We start from the raw sequence: 24,222 nt of genomic DNA, 5'->3' as shown, positions 1-24,222 counted from the left end.
GATTTACTGTTGAACTCTACAGCTACTCCTGGATTCTCTTGGAGGCAACAGGGGCCAAAAAAGTCTTTGTATCTGGTGTGAGAGTTTTCTCAGATGTGGCCCTTACCACAATTATCCACACCTTGGTGACTTCTAGACTGTTATTGCAAAATGCTTTGCTTGGGGCCACCTAGAAGGCACAGCTTATGCAGAGCCATGCCTCACTGTGTCAGCAGCTGGGAGTACCTCATGGCTGTGCCAGCTCCTGTGCCTGTTGAGTGAAATTCAGAATAGGCGGAGTGATAAAGCCCTGCGTGGGTACTGGCTGTCTGAGAATCATCTCTGTGTGACATGAACACAGCTGAGATCAGATGGGGGCATTTAAGGTAAGGGTGCGTAGAGTTGAATGGTGCAGGGCATTCTTAGGAGAGAGCCCCCAGTGATCTGGCAAATCATCTGAATACCTCAAAATGCTTATAAACATTAAAGAATTGGGCCTCTTTCATACACATACACAAGCTAGATACTTTATTAACTCGGTGTCACAGATGAGGAAACAGGTGTGGTGACTTGCCCAAAGTCACACAGCAGATCTGCAAGGCAATGTTGGGGCCAGGTGTAGGAGCCAAATGTTCTGACTTCTAGCTATTATCTTCAGCCATCACTGGCTTCATTTTAAACTTAATTTCTGAGAACCCTAGAAGTTCTTGAAAGGAAGATTTGCAGTACACTCTGAACTATATGTACAGAGCACACACTACCACACATGCATTATGGGGAACAGTGAGTCTAGAGTGGCCTTCCTCCTTCAGTTTAGAAATAGGTTCCTCTCCTGGGGCCACACCCCTCAGGTACCCAGGCTGTCTGGTTCTCAAGTTTCTTTGCTGGGGTGTCTGCAGTCCGTGCTGGATCATCCTTCCAGTGCTACAAGGTTCAGCAAAGCCTGGTCCTGTTGAAGCTGGCTTGTGCAGCTTCTCTCTCCTGGTTTCCCGCAACAGCCTCTCTGTGAATCTCCTCACTCGAAGAAGGATGCTATAGAGAGACATCCTTTCCCCTCCTTGACCTTACTCCATCCCTACCACGGGCCCTCTAGTGGAGACAAGCAGGTTACATGAGGGAAGCTCCCTAGATACCTCTCCTCCCTAATGTATACAGATGCCATCCAGAGGTTGGAATGAGGTGACAATCAGCGGGAAACCCAGGCTGCATAACTATTCGAGCTGTTAAATAAACCACAGTGGCTCTGGAGCAAAGAGCTAATGCTCTCTTTTCTGAACTGGAGCAGCATCTGCTGGCATGATGCTTTGTCTCTATAGTCTATATCAGCTCTTATAAAACTAGAGTTGAACGAGGACACTGGCTGGAAAAATTCCTTTCATTCCTCACAGCTTCTTTTTCCTGCCAAATTCAAGAACTAGGGAATAAAACAATGGCTGGCGAGAATGAAGGGTGAGCAGCTCAGTAGTCTGACAGCTAAGAACATCCCATCATAAAGTTCTGCAGCCCTCAGGGAAGCAGGTTTTGAGTCAAGCACTACAGAAAGAAGTCCACCCAGTGCCAGGTGAAAATTGGTTTGACAAATGTGTGACCTGTTTTATTCTGTTTGTAGAGCCAGTTAAGGCTGGGGCTAGCTGGGTATTTGTAAAAGACATTTTGCTTCCATGGAAAAATCCAGGAAGAGGTTGACTTGCAGATGTTTGTCCTTGCTTTTTGCTGCAGCCCTGTAAGGAGGAGGGTGGATGTGTCTTTAGTAAGTACTGATGCAGCATTGTAGCAGTGATTGTATTGTTCAGTGGTGAATTCTCTTCAGCTCAGTCGATTAGAAACATAACGAATGCACCACAAGGTCACTATTCCCGGTGTTGCAGAAATGCTTTTCAAAGCCTCCCGTCATTGAACTAGTCAGATAAAAAATGACTAAAAAAATATTTGAAAGGTGGATGAGACTGGGAAGAGAAACTGTTTCAGACTGGGTTAAATGGAGCCCAATTTGGTGCTCATTTGGGATTTTTAAGGGGTTTTGTTAGTTTGTTTTTAATTGCGCCACTTGTTAGAGTTTGGTGTGTTACCTTTTAAAAATATCTCCACAGCTTAAGTCTTTAAGTCTCTTCCATGGTAAACACTGCAGAAAAGCAGGGCAACAGTCAGTGTCCTCCAGGAATATTCCCCATTAAACATATTTTAGCAGTTAGACCTGAAATCTGACCTACTATAAGCATGTAGCCTCACCAGGAATGCCTACTAGCTTCTAAATATTGTTTTATTTCAAACATGCTAGTGTGATTAAGAAACTAAAAGGAACATCATTACCAGGCCCCAATTCTGCAACATGATTCACTAGCATGGGCCTCTGCAACTGCACAGAGTCCCACTGACTTTAGTGGACTCCCCATAGACCCACAGGTCTGCTCCATCAGGCCCTGATCCTCCACTGCGATCTTTATTTTGATCTTTACTATAAGCCTGATCCAAAGCCCAGTGAAGTCAGTGGAAAAACTCCCAACTGCATTGTGCTTTGGATCAGGCTCCTTTCCTGACTTTTAAGAACACCACATGTTCGCCGCTGCTTCAGAGCTAATTGGGACTAGGCCTGGAGGATGAAATGCTGTTCCCAGCACTGCGCTGGCAACTTTTTATTGCTGTAGCAGCAACAGTAGAATTTAACAGAATGGAGCTTGCCTTTCTTCACGGAAGTGGGAGAGAAGTGAGGATGTTTATTAAAAGGGACAAGATCAGACTTCAAGATGTCAAGCGTATAACAGGAATTAAAAAATGCTAAATAAAAATAAACACTAGATACTGTCCCCCAAAAACACTGTGAAGGTAGAAAACGCTGCCAGTAGCTAGAGTTTTTCACCAATACACTTGCGCATAAATCTGCCCCAAAGCCATGATCTACTACAGAAAATTACCTTTACAGAATCTAAAGTTATTGCTTTATACACTGCTTTAACTGCAAGCAGGGCAAAAAATCTCCCACAGAAATCATAGTTCTTAGGGAAGCGGTAAACAGCTGTGTGTCCTTCCATCTAACCTTTGGCTTTTTGATACGACAAATGAAATGTCCTTACTAGCACCTCAGAAAATCCTTACATGGATTTTGTTTAAATTCAATTGTGATGAATGGAAATTTGAAAAAAAAAAAATCAGATGTGGCTTCTGAATCTGTCATTTTTAAAAACGATTTGTCATGCTCCTGATTAGTCTTAGAGACAAACAAGCAGGATAATAGCATGCTGTTTAACAGGTGACGTTTTCTGGAAGAGGCACTCAAGATAAAAGCTGGTTAAAGCTAGTGAGCGACTGGCCATGTTTTGTTTTGTTTTGTTTTGTTTTGTTTCAGAAACTCAGGGCTTGGCTACACTGGCGCTTTACAGCGCTGCAACTTTCTCACTCAGGGGTGAGAAAAAACACCCCCCTGAGCATAGCAAGTTACAGCGCTGTAAAGCGCCAGTGTAAACAGTGCCCCAGCACTGGGAGTGCGGCTCCCAGCGCTGTAAGCTAATCTCCTCGGGGAGGTGGAGTACCTGCAGCGCTGGGAGAGCTCTCTCCCAGCGCTGGCACCGCAACCACACTTGCACTTCAAAGCGCTGCCGCGGGAGCGCTCCCACGACAGCGCTTTGGAGTTTCGAGTGAAGCCAAGCCCTTAGTTACTAAATAGAAAACAAGTTTTAAATTAGTACTTCCAAAACCAGAGAATAACATTGAGGAACTCCAGGGTATTAAGAGCCAGAATGGTTGTGACTTACTCAAGACCACACAGAGCCAGCAGGAAGTCAAAGGGACTACTCATGTTAAGTACCTTGCTGAAATGGGGCCTAAATGAACAGATTCTGTCCACATTACATAGTACTTAAAGTAGGGCTGGATTTACATAGTTATTTAAGGTGCCTAAATATGGTGCAAATGCTTTGTAAATGTGACCCATACGCTTTAAAAAAGCCTTGGCAGAGATTTAAGGAATGAAACGGTAAGTGCAGCAGAGACTTGGATGGTAATGTTTTGAAGGAATTACTTTCCCAAAGTGTCTCTGAATGGCATCGCCTGTGCACCATCTCCATATTTATCACGTCAAGGAACTCAAGGGAGAGTTTCTACACTTGTAACTTTGCATGTAGTAGAAACATATTTGCTAGATTGTGCAGTGAATAATTTCAGAACATTTGGAAGCTTAACTGCTTAAAAGTAACTTTTTTTTTTTAAGTGGGATAATCGGGCTTCCTCCACACATCTCTCAAATTAGCACATACAATGAAGGTGTGTATAGACCACAAATAGGGTGATTATCATAATGTTAATATTCATATGAAGTTTTTGCTTCTATTGTACACAATGTTTTATGTAAACATTACCACTGGACTCTGTTTTCCATGTACTGTTTTTATGTGCATACACTTCACACACATACATGCAGGGAAATTACCCTGAAATTGTCTTTGATTCAGTGTTGGTGATGGCTCAACAATAGAAACTGCTGCCCTTAGTGTTCTTAGGTTGTATCCCAGCTTTACTTGTTATGTCTGGTCTCCGTTGGACTTGAAGTCATTAATCTTTCTCATGTTTTTGCCAGTAAGGCAAATACAAGACAGATGTCCACATCTGGAAGGTTAGTTCTAGCGTCATTATTGCACTCAAATAGTTTAAATTACAGTAAGACTATTTGGAGAGCAATGAAGCAAGAGGAAATTTTTAAGAACTCTGAATATGTTATTTTGGTATCCATTAAAAATATTTAGCAGCTGGAATTTTTCATTCGAAATGCTGTTAACCTAATGAATAAATATTGCAGAGGATTAAATATCTGTGTTACATTAGAAATGGATTTTCAACTTATTTTGTACCCCTGTGTGCAGTGGTAAACAAATGAAATGTTACCATAATGTTTATAATTAATTTAACTAATTAGCGAGGATATTTTGCGTTACTTGACCGTGGTTGGCTATCCAACGCCTGGGCGTTGTCCAATACTGTAACCAGAAATACAGCTAGATCGTGATGGTGAATGGGGTTTTGCTTTTTGTGGAAAGAAGCAAATTTCTCTGGCGAAGGAGTTCAGAGGTATTTCATCATTCTGTCACTGCAGAATGTCGGGCGCAAAGTCTAGACAGGTTTATTGGCTACTTTTAACAGTTCAGAAAGGGAAGAGATGGACTCCTGAGGGAACAACTGCACTAACTTTCTTCTTGCACTTCTCAGTATAAGTTGTGTCTTCAGGGTATATTTTCATAACAGAAAAGTTTATCAGGATGTGCATTAGGTTCCTCTTGATTCCCACTTCGATTGCATTGCGTGACAGATGGCCAAAAGTCACATGCCTACAGCTGAGGGAGAAGAGCCCCAGTAACTGTCTAATGCACACTTTGACAGAGCAGGCAGTATTGCTCACTAACCCTAATTTTTCTCCAAAACTCATGGAGTCTCATGCAAGGTGTCCTGCTGTGGAAAATACTGCGTAGCAGAAGAACAAGCGGAAATTATTTTTTCTAACCTCTGCCTTTATTTTACAAATGGTCCCTGAATGTTCTGGAACCCTTCTCCCTTTACTCTGGGCCCAGCAGCCCTTTTTATTATAAAATCTAAATGGTGACCATTGAAGAGCTCTTCGTTTGGTATTTCCAATACAAAGTGAGTATACGGGCTCTGGAACTATGAACTGCTGCTTCCAGGGCAGCTTGGCATTATGGGGTCAGGACAGTGTAAAAAGTGACCTGCTTTCCCTTCCTTCAGCTGCCTCCCTTCAGTTCTTCCACCCCATCCCCCAGACCACTCTGCTAAATTCTCCCCCACACCGCATACCCCATTTAATATAATGGATGACAATGGGAGTTTCGTTCTGCAGTGATTCCATCCGAGCCATGTCCCATTGAGAGCTGGTACAAAGCTGTAGAATGATCAAAAACCCAGTCAGCTTCTGTCAGTGTGTCCAGCCATGTTCCCTCATGTCTATTAGGGACTAGGCTGAGACTGCTAAATATATTTCAGTTGGACTCCAGGTGAAAGTCAAAGCTGTTAGCTATTTTGCCATCTAGCTCCATAATAAGTCTGTTGAATGAGCAGAAAGAAACTGTATACCAAGCGATGCTCCTCAGACCGTTTTAGAGAATCAGTCCTCTATAATGCAGATCAGTCATCAGCAAACTTCTGTTGGCAGAGATTCATTTGTGCCTGTGAAATCAGAGAATTGATTTCTTCCATACCCTGGCTATGTATTTAGAGATTCTCATTTATCTGGACCCAAGCTACGTGTGTCATTAGGTTGTGGACCAAATTTTTGTGGCAGTTTCATCTGCTAAGCACTAAATTTGCTGTGGGTCTGTAAACCAGAACTGAGCCATAGACTCTGTGTAATCTTGAGCCAGTTGCATGTCATGGCTGGTACTGCACTGTTTATGCAGGAGGAAAGGAAGATCCAGTTGAAATGATGATGCTGAAATTAAATATGTGACAACAAAATAGGAAGAATTGCTATAAAACTGAGCAAATGCTGATAACTTTATACTGCCAAACACATTAATAGGTTTTCATAAAAATCACTGAAGGATAAGACAGAGAAGGCTCAGCAATCAGCCTTAAAGAAAATAAATTATTAATCTTATTTTCCTTATTAACTGCTTTCTTGACGTTGCAAATGATAACATGTTCTGCTATTTCAGTTTCTTATTGCTGAGTTCCACATAACTGAGCTTGAAAGTGAAACAGCTGTGTGTGGGAGATGGAGAGATGGCAATGGAGATGCATGCTTTTATTTTTGATTTGTGAAATGCCTATCCCAAACTCTAGGGGCTTAGTCCTGCAAGGTGCTAAGCACTGCTGTGAGGTGCTGAGTCCCCTCCACTCCCACAGCATCTTGCAGGATCAAAGCCTCTGGTGCTTTGTAAACTGAAATATACAATCAAAAAATGGATTGATCATGTTCAGTGAAGTATCCAGGCAGGAACCTTATACCCACCCATCACAATAGGACCCATAGTAGCCCCTTATAAAACTGTCCATGCATAAAAGAGGATGCATTGGGCGTCAGTAGATCTGGGCTCACCCAGATTGGCCACTGACTTATTGTGTGACCTTGAGCATATTACTCAATCTCTATGTACCTCAGTTTTTTAACTGTAAAATGGAGTACTGTAGCAACATTTGCCATCTTTGCAAAGAAGCTAGACAAATTTGGACTGGAAGAAAGGCAAAATTTTAATGGTGAGAGTAATTACCCATTGGAACAATTTACCATTAGAACAATTCTCCATCACTGACTATTTTTCAATCAAGATTGGGGGGTTTTCTGAAAGATCTGCTCTAGGAATTATTGTGAGGAAGTTCTCTGGCCTGTGTTTTATATAAAGGAACTCAGCCTAGATGATCACAGTGGTTCCTTCTGGCCATAGAATATATGAAAGCACTTTGAGACCACCTGGAAACTCTCTATATGGAAACCTAAAATCTTTACCCTATATATTTTATGATGTTTTTCCTCTTCCCTGCTCCAGGTAGGTATTTTGTAACAAAATACAATTCACCCTTCCCTTCCTTTCAGGCTGCTTTTATTCATTGTCTTTATGCTGCTACTCTCATTAATGCTTTGTGTATCTAATCCTTTCCTCTTTCCCCACCTTTTATGTAATTATATTGCCAAATGATAAAAGATTTGCTGTTTTCTAGGCAAACTGATTTTCGTTTGAGCTTGGGAGACGCTACCAGGTATCGGACTGTAGGCTGATATATTGCTGAGCTATTCGCACAGGGTGGTAGAGACTGACTAATAACAAATGCTTTGCATTCATATAGCTCCTCTCATCTAAGTGTCTCAAAGCACTGTACAAAGGTGGAAAGCTCTTTATAAATGGCTTGAAGCAGTCAAGGGGAGGAGACAAAACAACGTCAAAGAGCAAAGCAAAGATGTTAAAAAGAAAATTTAAATGTGATTCTTCCCATTTCTCAGTTCCTGATGTGAAAAATTATTAGCTTGGTGGAGACTGAAAACAGATGGTGAGCAGTTGGAGCAGATAAGCACGTTATTCAAAATAAACATTCGCTGAAGCTGGGAAGGTGGCAAGCTATATTTCACTCCACCCTATTTACATTATCAGGTCAAGTTACACTGATGCGGCTTTTAGGCTGCATTAAAATTAACAACAGGATCTCCTGGAAAGCAAGGAAATAGCAATGTGTCCTTTTAATCATGGACTCATTTGGGCTGGAATGGATATCTAATAAGCCAATTGGTCTGCCCCTCACCTTCAGGGCAGTATTGATTTAATTATCCTAAACCATCCCTAGTAGATTATCAGCAGGATCTAGTTTACTACTGAATAGCCCCCAGAGATGGTAACTCTATCCCCTCCCTTGCCCTCTTCTTCCTTTTCTGACCCATTTTTCTCCGAGTGTTCAAACTGAGGGTTTGTCTACTTGGGATGTGGGGCACGGCAAGCCAGGGGGTGAATCTGCAGCGGGCTAGCTTGCTGCGCACTAACATCCTGTCTGGACCGTTCTACAGCACGCTAAAAGTTCTAAAATACATAACTTTGCTTTCTCTTCTATCCTGTTAAACTATGAGAGTCCACAAAGCAGCCTAAAGGAATGTCTTGAGGGTTCTGAGCCTCCACTTTGAAGCATTATGATTTTATGTAACTTCAGGTTCATGACCCTGCAGGATCATCTCAATCTTTTTTACTTACAGATAAATGAGTTCCAAGCATTTTGCTTTTTTTCGGGATAGTGGTTCTTTAGGATGAAAGACAGGCCTGTCTGCTCTGCAGGGATCTCAACGATCCCTGGGCACTTACTGTATGAGTAGCGTTTTGCCCTGCTGTCCCAGCTAAAATGTTCCTTTCCCTACGGCTGTGTTATGCGCTGCTCCCACCCTTTCACTCAAGAGGCTGCTTTTCAGTGGGCACGTATGCAGAATCCTTCATTCCAGAAGGCATTATGTAAAAACAAAATATGGCTACTTATAGATGTTAGAATCCAATCATCTGGTGGCAAGTGCCTTGCTGACTCTGATCACTCCAACTGTGATGAACAGTGGGTGGAGAGGGTATCTTTGGATATAGGTAGGTCTTACTGTAAACAAACCTGTGAACATTCATTTACTTTGCATGGAGATGATTTCCTGTCTTGCTGCTTCTAACGTTTTTCGTTTTTAATACAAAATAGAGAAATCAGTTTAATAGCAAAGTTGGTTGAACCCAGCAAACAGTTTTGTGTGTTGCAGGACAGACTCTGCTGGTTTGTAGTTAGGACCTACAAACTAAGGGCTTGTCTACACTTGAAATACTACAGACGCACAACTGCAGCTGTGCTGCTATAGTGCTTCAGAGTAGAAACTGCTAACGTGGATGGGAGGGGTTCTCCCATTGGGATAGGTAACTCACTTCCCAGAGAGGTGGTAAAAATTCTTCCGTCGACCTAATGCTGTCAGCTTAATTATGTCGCAAGGGTGTGGATTTTCTACACCTGAGTGACGTAGCTGGGTCAATCTACCGTTTCAGCATAGACCAGGTCTAAATTGAGATTCGACATGTGCTTCCTTAATTGAATTAACTTTTCCAGCATTGAATCAATAAAATACTTGTACAAATCAGAATAGCCTTATAATCTTGAGCTGGTTAATATATAAAAGGCAATTACATTGTCTGCATATCATATTAGCCTTCGTTCCATTCTTCCTGGCACTGTATACTTGCCTGAAAGCTCACTGCTTTGGCTATTGTACCAGGATCAACATTTACTCTTCCACTTCCACCATTTCTAGCTTAATGCTAGGAGCCAGTTTTGTCACTGGGAAACGGCTTGTGCTCACCTTTTTAAAACTAGATTATTCCTCGTTGTGCATTGACCGGGCGATGGATGCTCCTATCCCAACATTCTGATTCCTTTCATAGTAATTCATCCTTTCTGTCCAGCTACCCCCAAACAGTACTGCTTAGCATTGTGAGGTCATTGGCACAGCATCCTCCCACCATTGGTCCCACTTTGCTTCTAGTTGAACCTTCTCTTTCCTAGATCACTTCCCATTTTTACCAGCAACACTGTCTTCGTCTGTTGGGATGTGTTTAGCTTTCTTCTGTCCCACTCCAGCAGTTCTCAAATATGCTAGGATGCCAACTTTTAAATATTAAAGCTTAATGTTATTATTTAACAGGTTCACAAACCACATTTTATTAACACATGTAAATCGCACATCCTGATATTATCCTATCAGCCTTTTGGAGTCATCTAGTCCTTCCACTGGCCATGGTTATTTCACATTGAATTCTCATGGCAGCTGCTTATCTAGCTTTTGTCCTGCAGTCCTTTATTTCTCCTGGTTCTCGGTTTCTTTCTTCATTTCCAAAGACTTTAAGATAGAAATTAAATTTCTAGAGTCTTTTAGAGACTCCCTAGCCACCCAGCTATTTTGATTGTTTTTTTTAATCTTTTTTAAAACCGTATGAATGCAAAGGATTATTAAACCAGACTTTTCTTTTTATCGTTTATAGTTTAAGTAGAATTTGGCTGTTCTTCTGAGGTCACCCATCATAGCAACACTCTCATTTTATTAAGTGCAATAGCAGGAAGGTTTACTTAAAGACAGTAAATGTCTTGAAAACCTGTCTTGGCTGGTGTTTAAACTGTTGAGTTGAAAAAGTATGTATATTGTGGACACAATAGGGCATGTTTAATGCTCAGCTGTTGCTGGAGAGCTGAGGGGAAGAACTTCTCTGATTTGTGAGTGAAGGCAAAGATGGTCTGATAGCTTCCTCCAGAACCTGTTTTAACGAATTGTTCATTCTGGGACTTGATCCTCAACTAGAACTTAGCCTGTGCTACTCTTAACTGTTGTTGTTCTCTGTCTGCTACATGAAGACAACAGTTGAGGAGCAAAATAAAATATAGTGCAACTAGCAGAGACAATCTAGTCAAACCAATTACTGGAGTGCCATGCAGTATATTTTTCGGTTGGGTGGGTGTCATGAGGCGCACTCACCACTGGTGGCACCTTATGTTGGCCATCCTGGGGATTAGTTCTGCAAGGTACTGTGTCCTCCTCCAGCGGTGTCTCTCCCACAGTCTTCTTGTTCTGAGGCCTGCTTGCTCCAGGAACTGCAGTTTCCTTTTTGTGACTCAGCCTTCTGGCCAGGTCACAACATGGTTCCCCCTTCCGGGGGGCGGGAGAGGTGGTGTACCTTAGGGTATGGCTACACTCGAAACTTCAAAGCGCTGCCGCGGGAGTGCTGCTGCGGCGGCGGCGCCTTGAAGTGTGAGTGTGGTCGCAGCGCCAGCACCGGGAGAGAGCTCTCCCAGCGCTGCAGGTTTAGCTTGCAGCGCTGGAGGCCGCGCTCCCAGCGCTGCGGCACCGTTTACACTGACACTTTACAGCGCTGTATCTTGCAGCGCTCAGGGGAGTGTTTTTTTCACACCCCTGAGCGAGAAAGTTGCAGCGCTGTAAAGCGCCAGTGTAGCCATGGCCAAAGTCTTTCCTGGACCAAATCGTCCCAGACAGTCCACTGTCCTCTGCCTGGTATTTGCCATGTCCCTAGTGGCTGGGTAGGGAAACCGGCTCCCACCCTCTACTCTGGATTCCAGCTCGGGGCCCTCCAGTTAGCCAAGGTCTGCACTGCTGTCCCTTGCTATTTTTCCTACCTTCCTGGCTTTCCCCCTCTTTGGGTTCACCAGAGAGTAAATGTGAACTACGCTCTCTAGTCCCAACACACCTCTCTCCTCCCAGGGAGTGACTGCAGCCTGCCTTCCTGCAGCCCCTTTCTGTTGCCAGCTTCCTGGCTTATATAGGCCCTGTCTGTCCCTGCCCAGTTGAGCCTTGTCTAATTAATCCCTGGTCCCTGGCTCCTCCTCCAGGTGCATCCTGGACAGTTAATTGGGCCTGATTTACCGTCTCAGGGCCAGTGAATACACCCCATCACAGCAGGATACAGTACAGCTTTGTGATCAGCAGTTCCTTGAGTGGGCACAAAATCAATCCAACCTCTTGAATGCATGGATCAGCATTCATGTGACATCCCCAGTCAGTGCCCAGCCCAAGCCGGGGAAGCTAATGATCCAACCAGCGACCAAATTCAGTGATGAATCCAGGTCATGTGCCACCTGAGGCATGTTGCGCATACACTAAGAAGAAGAATGCATTGAAATGCCCCATCCTTTTCACCACAAGGACATCCTTAGTGGTACCCTCAAACCAAACAGCTTCCTACCTCCAGGCCATCCAATATACAAAATCAGTTGTTTTGCTATTACAGCTGAATAACGTGGAAATCAGCTGAAATCTGTATTGATTAATCATTGTAAAATCTGGTTTACAACCTCTGTGTCCCTGTTGCATTTCTCCATCAAATTTGAGAGGATGGAGACACTAACAGTTGTCAAGTAAAGAATAAAACAGAATGTCAGTGGCCAGGATTCTTTTAAATAAAGTGAATCTTATTCCCTGGTAACACTTCAGATTGTTTCAGGTTAGTTCAGTATAGTTTTTGTCTCATCTTGGCACTGGCAGGAATATTCTTTTGTTCATTCAGTGCATCTTCATTAACCAATCAACATTTGCTATCTCTGGATGTGAAGTCAGCACAAGTCGTCATAAAATTATGATGTTTGGCAGCTTGATGGCAAAAGCTGTGTGCTATAAACATGTTCAATCTGTGTCCTACAGGCAGTGTTTGGAAAATAACGACACAGAATTCATAAACGTTTCTAAAATAAATCCAATCAGCGCTGTCAGACCAAACCATGTCAGCTAACATTCCCCCACAAGACATGGAACAGCAAGTTTAATAGCTTTGTAGAGGAGCAAGAGTTAGCACTGTAGTTTGTCTGGAATTTTGGAAGGAAGCCTGTTTGAAGTGTAACGGATTAAGATGTCCAATTTAGGAAGTGATGATAAACTGACGTTCTGAGTTGTCAAGCTATCAAATGTAACTGCTCTTCTTAGAGAGAGGCTGCAGGGACAAATGCAGGTTTGGAAGAAGGAGTTTGGTTTGCCAGTGTTGTCTTGTTTGGTGCTTCTTATGAACCTTGTATGTCAGGGAGCTGAAAAGCATCCTAACTTGGAGCATCCTAACATTTAGACTACACTCATGTTCCACTTCCTGCCTCCAAACAGTTAACATTGCACTTGATTCTATTCAACATCATTTCAGATAACTGGGAAATTTTATGGCTTGCACACAGTTTGAACAGCCTCTGGGTGTCCCTTCTCCCTAACCACAGCTGGAGATCAGCAGCTGGAGACTGAATAAAAATCCTATCATTGATTAACCAGCAAACCTTCCTAAACAGTTCAGTGTGAGAAGAAAGCAATGTTCCTTCAGTGCTTGATGGGAGAGCTGACCTCCTCCAGCAGTGTCTGCACTTCCCCGTTTTAGCTCATTTTTCTCTGTGTGAAGCTGAGTAAAAACCGATATTATTCCCATTAAAGGGATATGTAAAATTAGAATGTTTTAGAAGACAGATATGTCCTTATCTTGGTTACAACCACAACAATCCAGTAATAGAAAGCTTGTGAAATCTAACAGCGCTGCTTGCTTTTTGTATTTCGCTCGTGGTGAGCCATGAAAACAAGCCATTTGATTTCCTTTGAGTTTGGGCTTTCAGATTCTCATGCACTGCGACAGAGCAATGCAGTGTTTTTCAAGTTATTACAAGTGCATGGAATTGTTTATTGAGGGTGGAGGGGGTGGGAATTCCATTGAACTTTCGTTATAGCTGACAATGGCAATATTTCTGCTTGGGCTTTATTTAAAAAAAAATAAAAAACACTTTATTTTTAAAAATGTGCCCTTGGTAGTGTTTTGACGGTACGTTTAATATGTCCTGCAAATGGTTTGGAAAGAGAGATCGTCAAAATCAAGATTCTATTCCATGCTCTAGGGAGATCGTATGTCTCATGTCATTTTCCCCATATGCAGTTGTGGGAACAGGTTTCGCAGAAAAAGGGTGAAGAAAACAAGAGTATGAAAGGGGTACCGTACATATGTCTGCATGTGAGCTGTCTCATTGGAGGTAAAGGCAGGAGAGACTATTGAATTTTGTAAAACTAGAGTAGGAAGAACAATTTACAGTGAATGACATTTATTAAATTTTGTAGAAATTTCTTTTCTGTTTGTGAAATATCTGACAATCGATTTATAATTTCCATGAGTTAGCTCACTGTTTGCATTTATTCAAATGATTTGTGCAAACATATTTCAGTCACTGGATAGTTCACAAACTATGGAGCAAAGTATTGGATATTTACAGTTAGAACTGTTTTGACTGAACGCTGTAGATCCCAGGGTGTGTTTCTGTTTCCTGAACAGATGAGTGCAACTCTTAGCATGAAGTTTTTGGTGTGAATACTTTTGATTGCAAATTTAAAATTTGTTCTCTGTGAATATTCTGGAATGCTTGTCTGATTCATGGTTGGTCCCCCCCCCCCCCCCCGTTTTTCCTGTCAATAAACTTATTTGCTAGAGTATTTGCAGGAAGTGTACACGCAGGAAGGATGGACACATTCAGTATGAATTAATGTAAAAGTGTGAACGAACACTTGCATACAGAAGTGTACAGTATATGGCCAGTGTCTTGAATAATCTCTCTGGTCGCTTTCTTGGTGGATGGGAAGCTGAGATCTGAACAGAAAATTACTGATGTGAAACATGGTTTATTTAAACTAAAAGACACACTTGCTGCCATATAAATACTTTTTCAATAGCTTCCAACTCCAGTGTAGAGAGGTAGGGTTGGACACAGGTCTGGGAGCAGGAATTTCTTAGTTCTAATTCAGAACTGGAAATTGATTCCTTTCAGGGCTTTAGAAAAGTCACTTCACCTCTGTTAGTTTTTTCCAGTGGTAAAAATGTGTGTGGTTCTTACCTCTACTGATGGTTAATGCTTTGAAGATGAGAAGGGCTGTTCTAGCTCTAAGCAGTATTATTTGATGTTTCTAATCAGCCCCAGAGGTCTAGCTGGGTCCTTCCTGCCTATTAAATCCGCACTAGTAATACAGATCATGCTATCAGAAGCTTTTTGACAATTCTCTTGATGCTGCACATGGCAGAATGGAGTCCAGCTTGCTCTGCAATGCTAATAGAAGTTAGATTTGTTTTTTGGCGGTGAGGGAGCTGTGAGTAGCAATTTGCTGTTTTTTCTGAAGGGCCTTCCTAACATAAATATGCTCTGAACTCTTTGGTGGGCTTGTTAGACAGGAAAACGCTTCATTATATATAAACCAAAACTGCCCAGCCATCCTTCATGACAAGGGAAATGCCCCGTGTGCCTTCTCACCGTTCAAAGTTCCAGAATGCTTTTTCCTTTGCCCACAGCTAGTCAGCATTGAAGGCAATTAGTTTCAGCTTCTATAAAAGTATCCAAGCAGCTGAGGTTTTTTCATTTTGCACTAGAAAGAATCCAGACTTTTCAGTCAACCCCTCAGTAGGCATTTCAGTGCGCTGCTTGTAGGCTGTGTTGAATTCCAGCTTATGCCAAGTGGTGAAGGTTGAAACATGTCTAACTGCTAAACTCTCCTCCAGGCCTTTGGCAGCCTTGCTGAAAAAGCAGGTGGTCTGCAATGATAGTTCCCTTTGGGTTCTCACACACTGCACACAACACATAGAAGTGAAAGACAACTGTCACTTCCTTCCTTCCCTTGCTCCCTCCCCTCACCACCCCCTCCCTGCAAAAAAATAAAAAAAAGTACCAAGGCCCAGATGGACGTGCTGGAAATCTTTCAACGTTTTTTATGAAGGGCATGCTACAACATAGTCACAACACGTGGGCTTTGTCTTTTGCTGCAGGCAAGTGGAGAGCTATCTCAGTGTCAAATCCTACTGGAAACAAGACACAGATCGTTTTTATTGTTGCAACTAGTTGAGCTCTACCCTAGAGCCCTCCATCTGGGATTGATCTCGACTAGCTATATCGAGATTAAAAACTACAGTGCCATGTCTCCACTAGGATTTAACAATGAGTTAACTGTCACACCTCTTTTGCAATGAAGACATGGCCTTAAAGGTGAAGTGGAATGATGTTTTATAAAAACGAATAGTTTTAAGAACCCTAATCTTTAGGAGAATACCGTACTGTATATGCATCCATAGGTTTTATAGTCTTGATTTTCAGTGCCCACATAAGTACTCATCTATTCAGATGTATTTATCCTAATGCTCTCACGTCCTTCGTTTTGTGTGTGCTTGGGTAGCCCTGTATTTCTGCAAGGGTGCACAGCCCGTGCTGTTCACAGAAAGGAAGCGTGCATTTGACACCTGCAAACGCACACCTGCTTGGGCACTGAATATCAAACCTTGAAACAAAAGAGCTTTACAAATGTCTCCTTTACTTACCTGTCAAAGCCTGAGTTTGTTCTTTCCACCACCTGATGGCATCACAGGCGCCTTGTAAAGAATGTAACTCTGCCTTGTGTTGTGTGATGGTGGTTCCCCAGAGCTATGTGCCTGACCTCAGGTTTTAATGAGGGGTGGGGATGTGAAAGTCTTTCATTTTCAGCTGCCTCCTTTAAAACTATGGGTGTGATTTTCAAAAGAGTCTAAGGGACTTAGCAGCATAAATCATACAGACTTTCAATGGGACTTGTGCTCGTGAGTCATTTCTCAAAATTCCACCCATGTATGTACAATGTGCTGGCAGGAGTAGGCTGGTGCTGCCAGGCAAGTTTGTTACTTTTGAAAAGATTTAACAAATAACCAAATAAAAAACTTGGACCAGTGTGTGTTTAATGCGTGCACTTGTGATCAGTCCAGCCTGTAGTGTGCTCCATATCCGTATTCTGCCTGCAGAGGTTTTAACCTATTCTATTCAGATTCTTATACTGCCCTCATCACTGCAAAATATGAGCACCCTGCTTTCTCTCCTACTGCCCCCAGCGTTGTGAGTTCGGAGGTGTGCTGCTTTGACCTTCAGTGAGCGTTAAACTCTTTTTCCTCTCTTAACAGTTGCTAGTGAGAAGAGGGTGCCAGTGATGCCTGGATCGCCTGTGGAAGTGAAGATACAGTCAAGATCTTCTCCTCCAAGCATGCCACCACTGCCACCTGTGAATCCAGGCGGACCCCGGCCACTGTCATTCACTCCTACAGCATGTAAGGCTTGTCTGTACCTCGGTCTGATCTGATGTTAGGAAGCTGCTTTTCCCCTTGAATTTTCAACAGGACTCTTAATTTCGATGTGGGGGAAACATTCCATTTTTTAAAAGTTGCTGCCAATATTGCAGCTGTTTTTGTGCACTGATACCCAGAATAGAGATTTGTTATGCATTGTAGCATGCACTTCACGTTAACGAAGAAGTGGGATCGGGGATTGAAGCTATCCTACCAGGTGGTTTATCCAGTGCCTCTCCCTACTGGTGCAGAATTGTTCACTTGGTACATTGACTCAAATACAGAAGTGCTTTTTCTAGTTTAGTTTTAAATAAGACAAGTGCAGGCACTCGCACTGCTTCCCTTGGGAGATTAGTCCATGCGTTGATGTATCTCGCTGCCAGGCAGGTCTCATTGCTCCTCATTATTCCTCCTCCTCTGCCCAAATCATCTCTCTCCATTTCAATTATTTATACCCTTCCAATAAGGTTGGACTATCATTGCCCCACCTAGTCATAATTCAGTCCTTCCGTACCCCTGCTCTGTTCGGTTGCCATTCCAACTGCTCCCTCTAGTTTTTCTTTCTGGTAGTGTGATGCCTAGAAATAACACTCTGCTACCTGCAATAGCACCAGCACAGTACAGAGGGATATTTCCCTCTGCTCCCTCATGCCGCACTGATGCAGTTCAAAGGAACTTGGGCTTTTTTTGCTCCCATTATGACATTGCAAACTCGTATCCAATTTACCATCCACTATCTCCCCAAAGCCTTTCTCAGCATTACAGCTTTCCACTTTTCTTCCTTTCATGCAACAGCTGAGTTAAGGATTATCTTTACCCAAATGCACTAGGTGCATGTTTTAAAAAAGTTGATTCTCACTGTTTTCTGCCCATATGTCTTATCTTTCTAGCTACCTGTGTATTATTTTACTGCCCTCACTGATGTTTGCAACACCTCACAATTTAGAGTCAGCTGTGAGTTTCACTTACCGCTTAACCTCTCTGCCAGAATAGAATAATTAGATATTCTGTAATACTTATCACCGGGCTACCACATCAAACTTTCCCTCGCCCTCATCTTTGATACACTGTTTTTTTTATGGCTTCCTACTTTATGGTTATGCAGTCTTATCTAAACCATTTTGAATTAATTTTTCAAGTAAAGTTATATATCACACAGTCTCAGATGCGTTACTAAAATCCTGCTGGGGTCTCATCATTTGCTAACTTAGGTTTTACTGGCATTGCAGTGAAGTAGGTCTGGTGAGGATTAGTCTCATTATTTATATTCCAGTAGTGTTTAAAGGCCCCAGCCAAAGTCAAGCCCCTCTGAGCTTGGCTCTGTACATACGCCATAGTAGCCTGTCCCAAAGAAATGATGATCTAAATTGAAGAGGCAGACAAAAGATCCTGTGGGAAAGACTTGTCTGACTTCACCCAGCAGGTCAGTAACAGGGCTAGGAACAGAACATGGATTTCCCATTCCAGTGTCCTAGCCAGTACTCCATGCTACCTCCCTTGGTTATTACTTATGGTAGTTTTATCTAATGATTAGTTATTGCATTTTTTCCCGTTTTTTTTTTTTTTTTTTTTTTTACGTGTAAATATATTTATTTTCTTTTAGGAGAACATGGATTTCCCATTCCAGTGTCCTAGCCAGTACTCCATGCTACCTCCCTTGGTTATTACTTATGGTAGTTTTATCTAATGATTAGTTATTGTATGAATAGATGTTAATTATGGGAAAATAATTGCCGGGATCCTCCTCCTTGAAATTCATTATGACATTTGCTTTTATCCAGTCTTCTAGCACTGTCCCAAATACTTCTCTTGGATGCATCATGCATGCTAATATCATAGAATGCCTATCATCTAGTTTGGCTTCTTTGAACGTGTTTAAATGTTCCATAGATTCCTTTACTTTTTATTTTTTAAATAGAAAAATACATTTTAAAAAACACATTCAGATCTTCCTTACCCATAATAACGACACACACAACTCATAAGCCATTTTTTATTTTTCTTTGCAGGTCACCTTTAAAACAAGAGCACAGCATGTTGTCGTTAATTTCATTCCCTCTCCCTATGTTAATGCACCTACCTTCTACCTAGCAGTACTTTCCCTCCGTAGCAGCCTTTTCACCCCATTCATCATGAACATGAGCAAGCTTTGATATTTTTTTTCTGTCCTTATCTTTGCTGTGAATCGGTAACTGTCTCCCCATTTCTCCACTGCCATGCCAGGTGTGTGGTGCTTTTATAACCTCAGATCTCTGAGCAGCCCTTGAGCGGTTTAACTGCCCTAATCCTTCCCTTCCCGTAATTTGAAAAGGTCTCACTTGTTTAATCGTTTGAAGTTGAAAGGCTCTCATTTTAGAAGGACACAATAATTTTATATAATTTTTATTAACTTACCATAGTTTGCACTATACTGAGTTTATAAATAATTTGTCCAGGCTGTTTCTCGTGATCCAATTTGGTAAATATTGCTGGATTTTCCTGTTCTTTCAATGAAGATGAAGTGGTCATATCTGTTTTTCTTGAACAGCCATGTCAACTTTGCTTCTCTCTCTGCGTGCATGTGTACATGTGTGTGTGCATCAGCATCCCAAAAAGACAGCACAGTCCTAGGAATCCTTTCTGCAGTGCTGCTCCAAACAGTGCCCCTTAAAAGAGGAGCAGTAATGTTTTTATACTCTTTGGGGCCTGATCCTGTATTACTTCCTCAGCCAAAACTCCCAGTGACTATAATGGGTGTTGGTGTACAAGGAGTCCAGAATTGGGATTGTAATTTTGAAACAGTGGGTTAACTTAAAATATGTTTTGAATCTGATGTACTTTTCCACTTTGCAATTCATGGTTTAGATCGCATTTGGACCTGAATCTGATGCCTGCTTTCAATGTTTCCCAGACAGGACCTCAGATTGCGAAAGAACTGTATCGGGATCTGAACAATTTTTCAAATCCCTCCCAAAGCCCCTAAACATCAGCAACTTAGTCTAATTTAGTCAGAAAGCATGTTGAAATAGACTAGACTAACAAGGTCACCGACATTATCAGATCAAAAACGGCAGACACTTGCAAAACTGAGGCAGATGTAAATTCCCTGGGGAGCAGCATGGCCCTGATCCTGCAGCGGGATCCACCTGGATGGACCTTTGCACCACAGCAAAGGCCTCTTTAATGTCAGCAGTGCTGCATGCAAGTGCAAACATCTGTGCTGTCAGAAGCTTGGCAGGACTCCGGACTAAGTGAACAAAATTGATTTACCTTGAATTTGTCAATTTTTAAGGCCAGAAGGGACCATTGCAATCATTTAATGCAGGCCAGAGAACGTCACCCAGAAATTCTGGTGTGCAGTCTATAATTTCTGGGTGAGTTAAAGCATATCTAAACCCGTGAGCTATATGTGAGACACTATTCTGCCTTACACTGTTAACCTTTATGAAGTTCAGCTCCCCGAGAGCTATCGCAACCATAGGTATTTATTTAGAAAGCATTTCTTTTTAACCCTAATGGTTAGTATTTATTTCTTGTCTTTGGAAGTTAAGCTAGGGCTTGGGAGTCTATTAGAATCCATGCTCTTAATTTCAATAGGATTCAGATGAGAAAAACATTTTAAAAAACAGCTGTCTGGTAGGTTTAAAAAAGCAACTATGGACAGCTGATCTGGCCTGCAAACTGCTACAGCTGGTCTACAAGAGGCTGAATATTTAAACTTCCCTATTGGAACAGAGCCAGAAGTGGAAAGGTTAGAGTGCTGAAAAGTAATGGGTATAAATGCCATTCAACAAAGCTGTGCCTGCATCCTTGTGTTTGAGTACATCAGCGGGAAATGTCCTGTGTTTTCATGAGCATTTAGAGAAACAAGTACAGGGGTGGAGGAAATAGACCCACTGTGGCCATTTTAACATTGTATTTTTGCTTTAACCCACAGTTCAGGGGTGCTCTGCTCTGTTTCTAGTCAGTTTTATTTTCTGAGTCTCTCGAACCGGCATGGAATTGTTGTGTGCCTCTTTTGAGTATTTCTACAACATGTTGCAGCAGTGGTCACTGGTGCTTACATTTTGGTTTGGCTCTGCATTTCAGTGCCCAATGGGATTAACCATTCTCCCCCCACGCTGAATGGGGCACCCTCTCCACCCCAAAGATTCAGCAATGGTCCTGCCTCATCATCTTCATCCTCCCTGACCAATCAGCAACTCCCAGCAACTTGTGGGGCCCGGCAGCTCAGCAAACTCAAGCGCTTCCTTACCACCCTTCAGCAGTTTGGCAATGACATTTCACCAGAGATCGGGGAGAAGGTCCGGACCCTAGTCCTAGCACTAGTGGTAAGCACTGTCAAATGGAGTCCTGGAAGCCGCTCAAACCCAAAGCCTCTCAAATGGCTGTTGGGGCTTTTCTGGTGGGCCAGAGTTCTGCTAGTGATGGGAATCTGGCAGCCGATGTGTATATATTGCACAATACTGTGCATTTGTGGCTTATGGGAAAGCTATTTACCAAGTTTACTAAAATTTTTAATGTTTACCCTGTCTCATAACTTTTCTGTTTTTCATCATCTTCATTTGGCTTCAATAAGCTGTGGAATCTCATCTGTATTTCTCTTCAGCTACTATCTGGACACCACTAAGCTCCATGAAATCCAGAGGGGTTTGAGCTAAAATTCCTACCTTACAAATCACAGGCCTGGTGTGTGTTTTATTCTAACTGAAAGTAGAGTAGCAGGTCTGATTTTTTTTCAAAACAGTGATTTCCTATGATGTAAATCATCTGCTAAAGGGTCCCGAACGTACTCTCCTCAGCCTCCTCTTGCAGATAGAGCTTCCTTGCAACTGAGAAGTGCATGTTATTTTTTGCTAGATAAACAGTCTCCTGCTTATGTCTTTTTGTAACCCTCTGGAACACAAAGAATTTCTAATTTTCCTGACTCTGGCTGCTGATGGATTTTGCTCTAATCTGCTTCCAAATGAAGGAAATGCCAGTTTGACACACCATTTGTTAAATACTGTCATGGCTTCAGTGTGGTCAAACTTAATATTTCCTTGCTGCATGAGGCAATGCGGTCTGAAGGAATGTGCAGAGGGGAGAGCGTCAGGAACTCACAAGTTCAGGCTCTGCCACTGACTTGCTGTGTGGCCTTGGGGAAAACCGATAATGTTTCCCTGCTTCGCAGGCGGGCCTGTGGTGAGAAAGGATTGATGTTTGATGCAGTGCTCTGAAAAAGTGGTGGTGTAAGTGCTAGGTTTGATCTATACAGGCCACCATGGTATTTTCTGTAACTGTTCAGTATGTGGCTGACTGGTTGAATGCATATGCTCGTAAAGATAAGGAAAAAGATCTCTGGCAAATCCTGGGGTCCTTTGGCTACCACTGTACAGGGATAGCTGCTGTAAATTCACTGATTCAGTCACTATTTTAGAAAAAGGTAAATTCTAAGCCTCCAGTGAGCGGAGAACCTCATGACACACAAAATGCTTCTGACGGGATACGTAGCAGAACACATGATGTGTATTAATGGCTATTTGCTCTTAATGCCAGGTTTGGGCTGCTCCACATAATTTAATTAGATACACTAGGAGAGCAAATGAAAATAGTGCTAAACACTCGTAAGTGTTGAAAATTAGCCTTAGCAAACGAAGGCTGAACTTTCAGTTTCCTTCGTGTTCACGTGTGTGCATGTACTTGCATTGCACTATACAAATTTGTCAACACCTGTGCAGACTCTTTCAATGGTCTTAATACCTGCGTAAGTATTAGAATACAGTGCTGGTGCAAAACCCATGGCTTGCTCGATACACACCTGTGTGCATTAGGATTTATATTTGTGCAAGTGTTAGAAATGATTATAGTGCATGCAGGCATTTTTACCTACAGAGTAGAAGGGATTGGTACCCAATCAGTGTTTCCAACCAATTATTTAAAGCCATGTTTGAAATCACTATGGTGCTTCCACAGAACTCAAGCAATTTCTATTGTACTTTGGGTTGTGGAGTACGTTTCATGGATTTGAGACGTCTTTCAGTCATCCTCTGCAGCAATAGACTGGTAGGCCAGTTAGGAGATAAGGTGCTGCTGAATAAAATCTAGTGCAAACATTATTGATCCCACATGCCAAATGGAAAGGCTAACTTCAAGTTTCATTGGTTTCCTTCTTCACACAGAATTTATTTTAAGGATTAAACTATGCAGAAGATCGAGTTTCATTTTGCTTCTTTTTACAGAACTCTACAGTGACAATTGAGGAATTTCACTGCAAGCTCCAAGAGGCCACCAACTTCCCTCTTCGTCCCTTTGTGATTCCATTTCTGAAGGTGATGGTGAAACTGCAGGGTCTTGCTAACACGTTGTTTGGCAGCTCTGCAATTGCTGGGAACCAGTAAACAGGAAACTCATCAGAGCAATTACACTTACAGTTGCAGGAAGACAGACCACAATATTATACAGTCATGTTGACCTAATATGACCAGCTCAGAGGGAAAGTGTGACTTTGTCATGGACATCATTAAAGATCCTGTATTGTCCATTTTCCCTCCATCTGAAGGAGATGACTGAATTTCCTGACACATTTCTTAGCATAATCTCATTTTTCCACACATTCTCTTTAACTCCAAGTATCACAATTTATTTCTTGTTTACTCCATAACTAATTTCAGCAGACCAGCTGGGCATGTATTGATCAGAGGAAATACAAGTGCTTAGAGAAGGGAGTTTCTGAGGTTTCAAGAAATTATGCACTCCACCAAAACAAATCAGTAATTGATATGTAATGTTGAATGCTGTCATCTTTTCATTAGAGATGCACTAAAGGCATAAAACGTATGTTCTAAATGTTTGTTTATACAGCAATCTGGGATAGTCCTAACAGCGTATTAAGGCCTATCCTGTCTATTTGTGTGTCAGAAAAATAAAACAGAACTAAATTCAGCAGTGATCTAATCAGGCCTTGCTTTCAGATTTGCAAGGCCCTGAAATAGTTAAGATCATAGACTCATAGACTAATAGGTCAGAAGGGACTAATATGATCATCTAGTCTGACCTCCTGCACAAAGCAGGCCACAGAACCCTACCCATCCACTTCTATAATAAACCCCTAACCTATGTCCGAATTATTGAAGTCTTCAAATTGTGGTTTGAAGACCTCAAGCTGCAGAGAATCCACCAGCAAGCGACCCATGCCCCACGCTGC

At 42.2% G+C, this 24,222-nt stretch overlaps 1 protein-coding gene across 5 annotated transcripts in view; it reads left to right on the top strand.

Annotated features, from left to right (window-relative positions):
• CBFA2T2 (CBFA2/RUNX1 partner transcriptional co-repressor 2) overlaps positions 1-24,222 on the top strand; it is a 93,292-nt gene that overhangs the window by 51,141 nt on the left and 17,929 nt on the right. For all 5 annotated transcript variants that reach the window (XR_012657003.1, XM_032793327.2, XM_032793328.2 and 2 more), the window contains exons 2-4: positions 16,896-17,039; positions 21,126-21,367; positions 23,258-23,347. Coding sequence is in view for 4 of the 5 variants with exons in the window: in XM_032793327.2 (XP_032649218.1) it covers positions 16,896-17,039; positions 21,126-21,367; positions 23,258-23,347 (476 nt within the window). In the remaining variant the exon portion in view is untranslated. The remainder of the gene's footprint in view (positions 1-16,895; positions 17,040-21,125; positions 21,368-23,257; positions 23,348-24,222) is intronic.

This window comes from Chelonoidis abingdonii, chromosome 14 (assembly GCF_003597395.2).
Source record: "Chelonoidis abingdonii isolate Lonesome George chromosome 14, CheloAbing_2.0, whole genome shotgun sequence".
NCBI classification, from domain to species: Eukaryota; Metazoa; Chordata; order Testudines; family Testudinidae; genus Chelonoidis; species Chelonoidis abingdonii.
The sequence above is the reverse complement of the archived record's forward strand: the minus strand, read 5'-3'. Positions and strand labels throughout refer to the sequence as shown.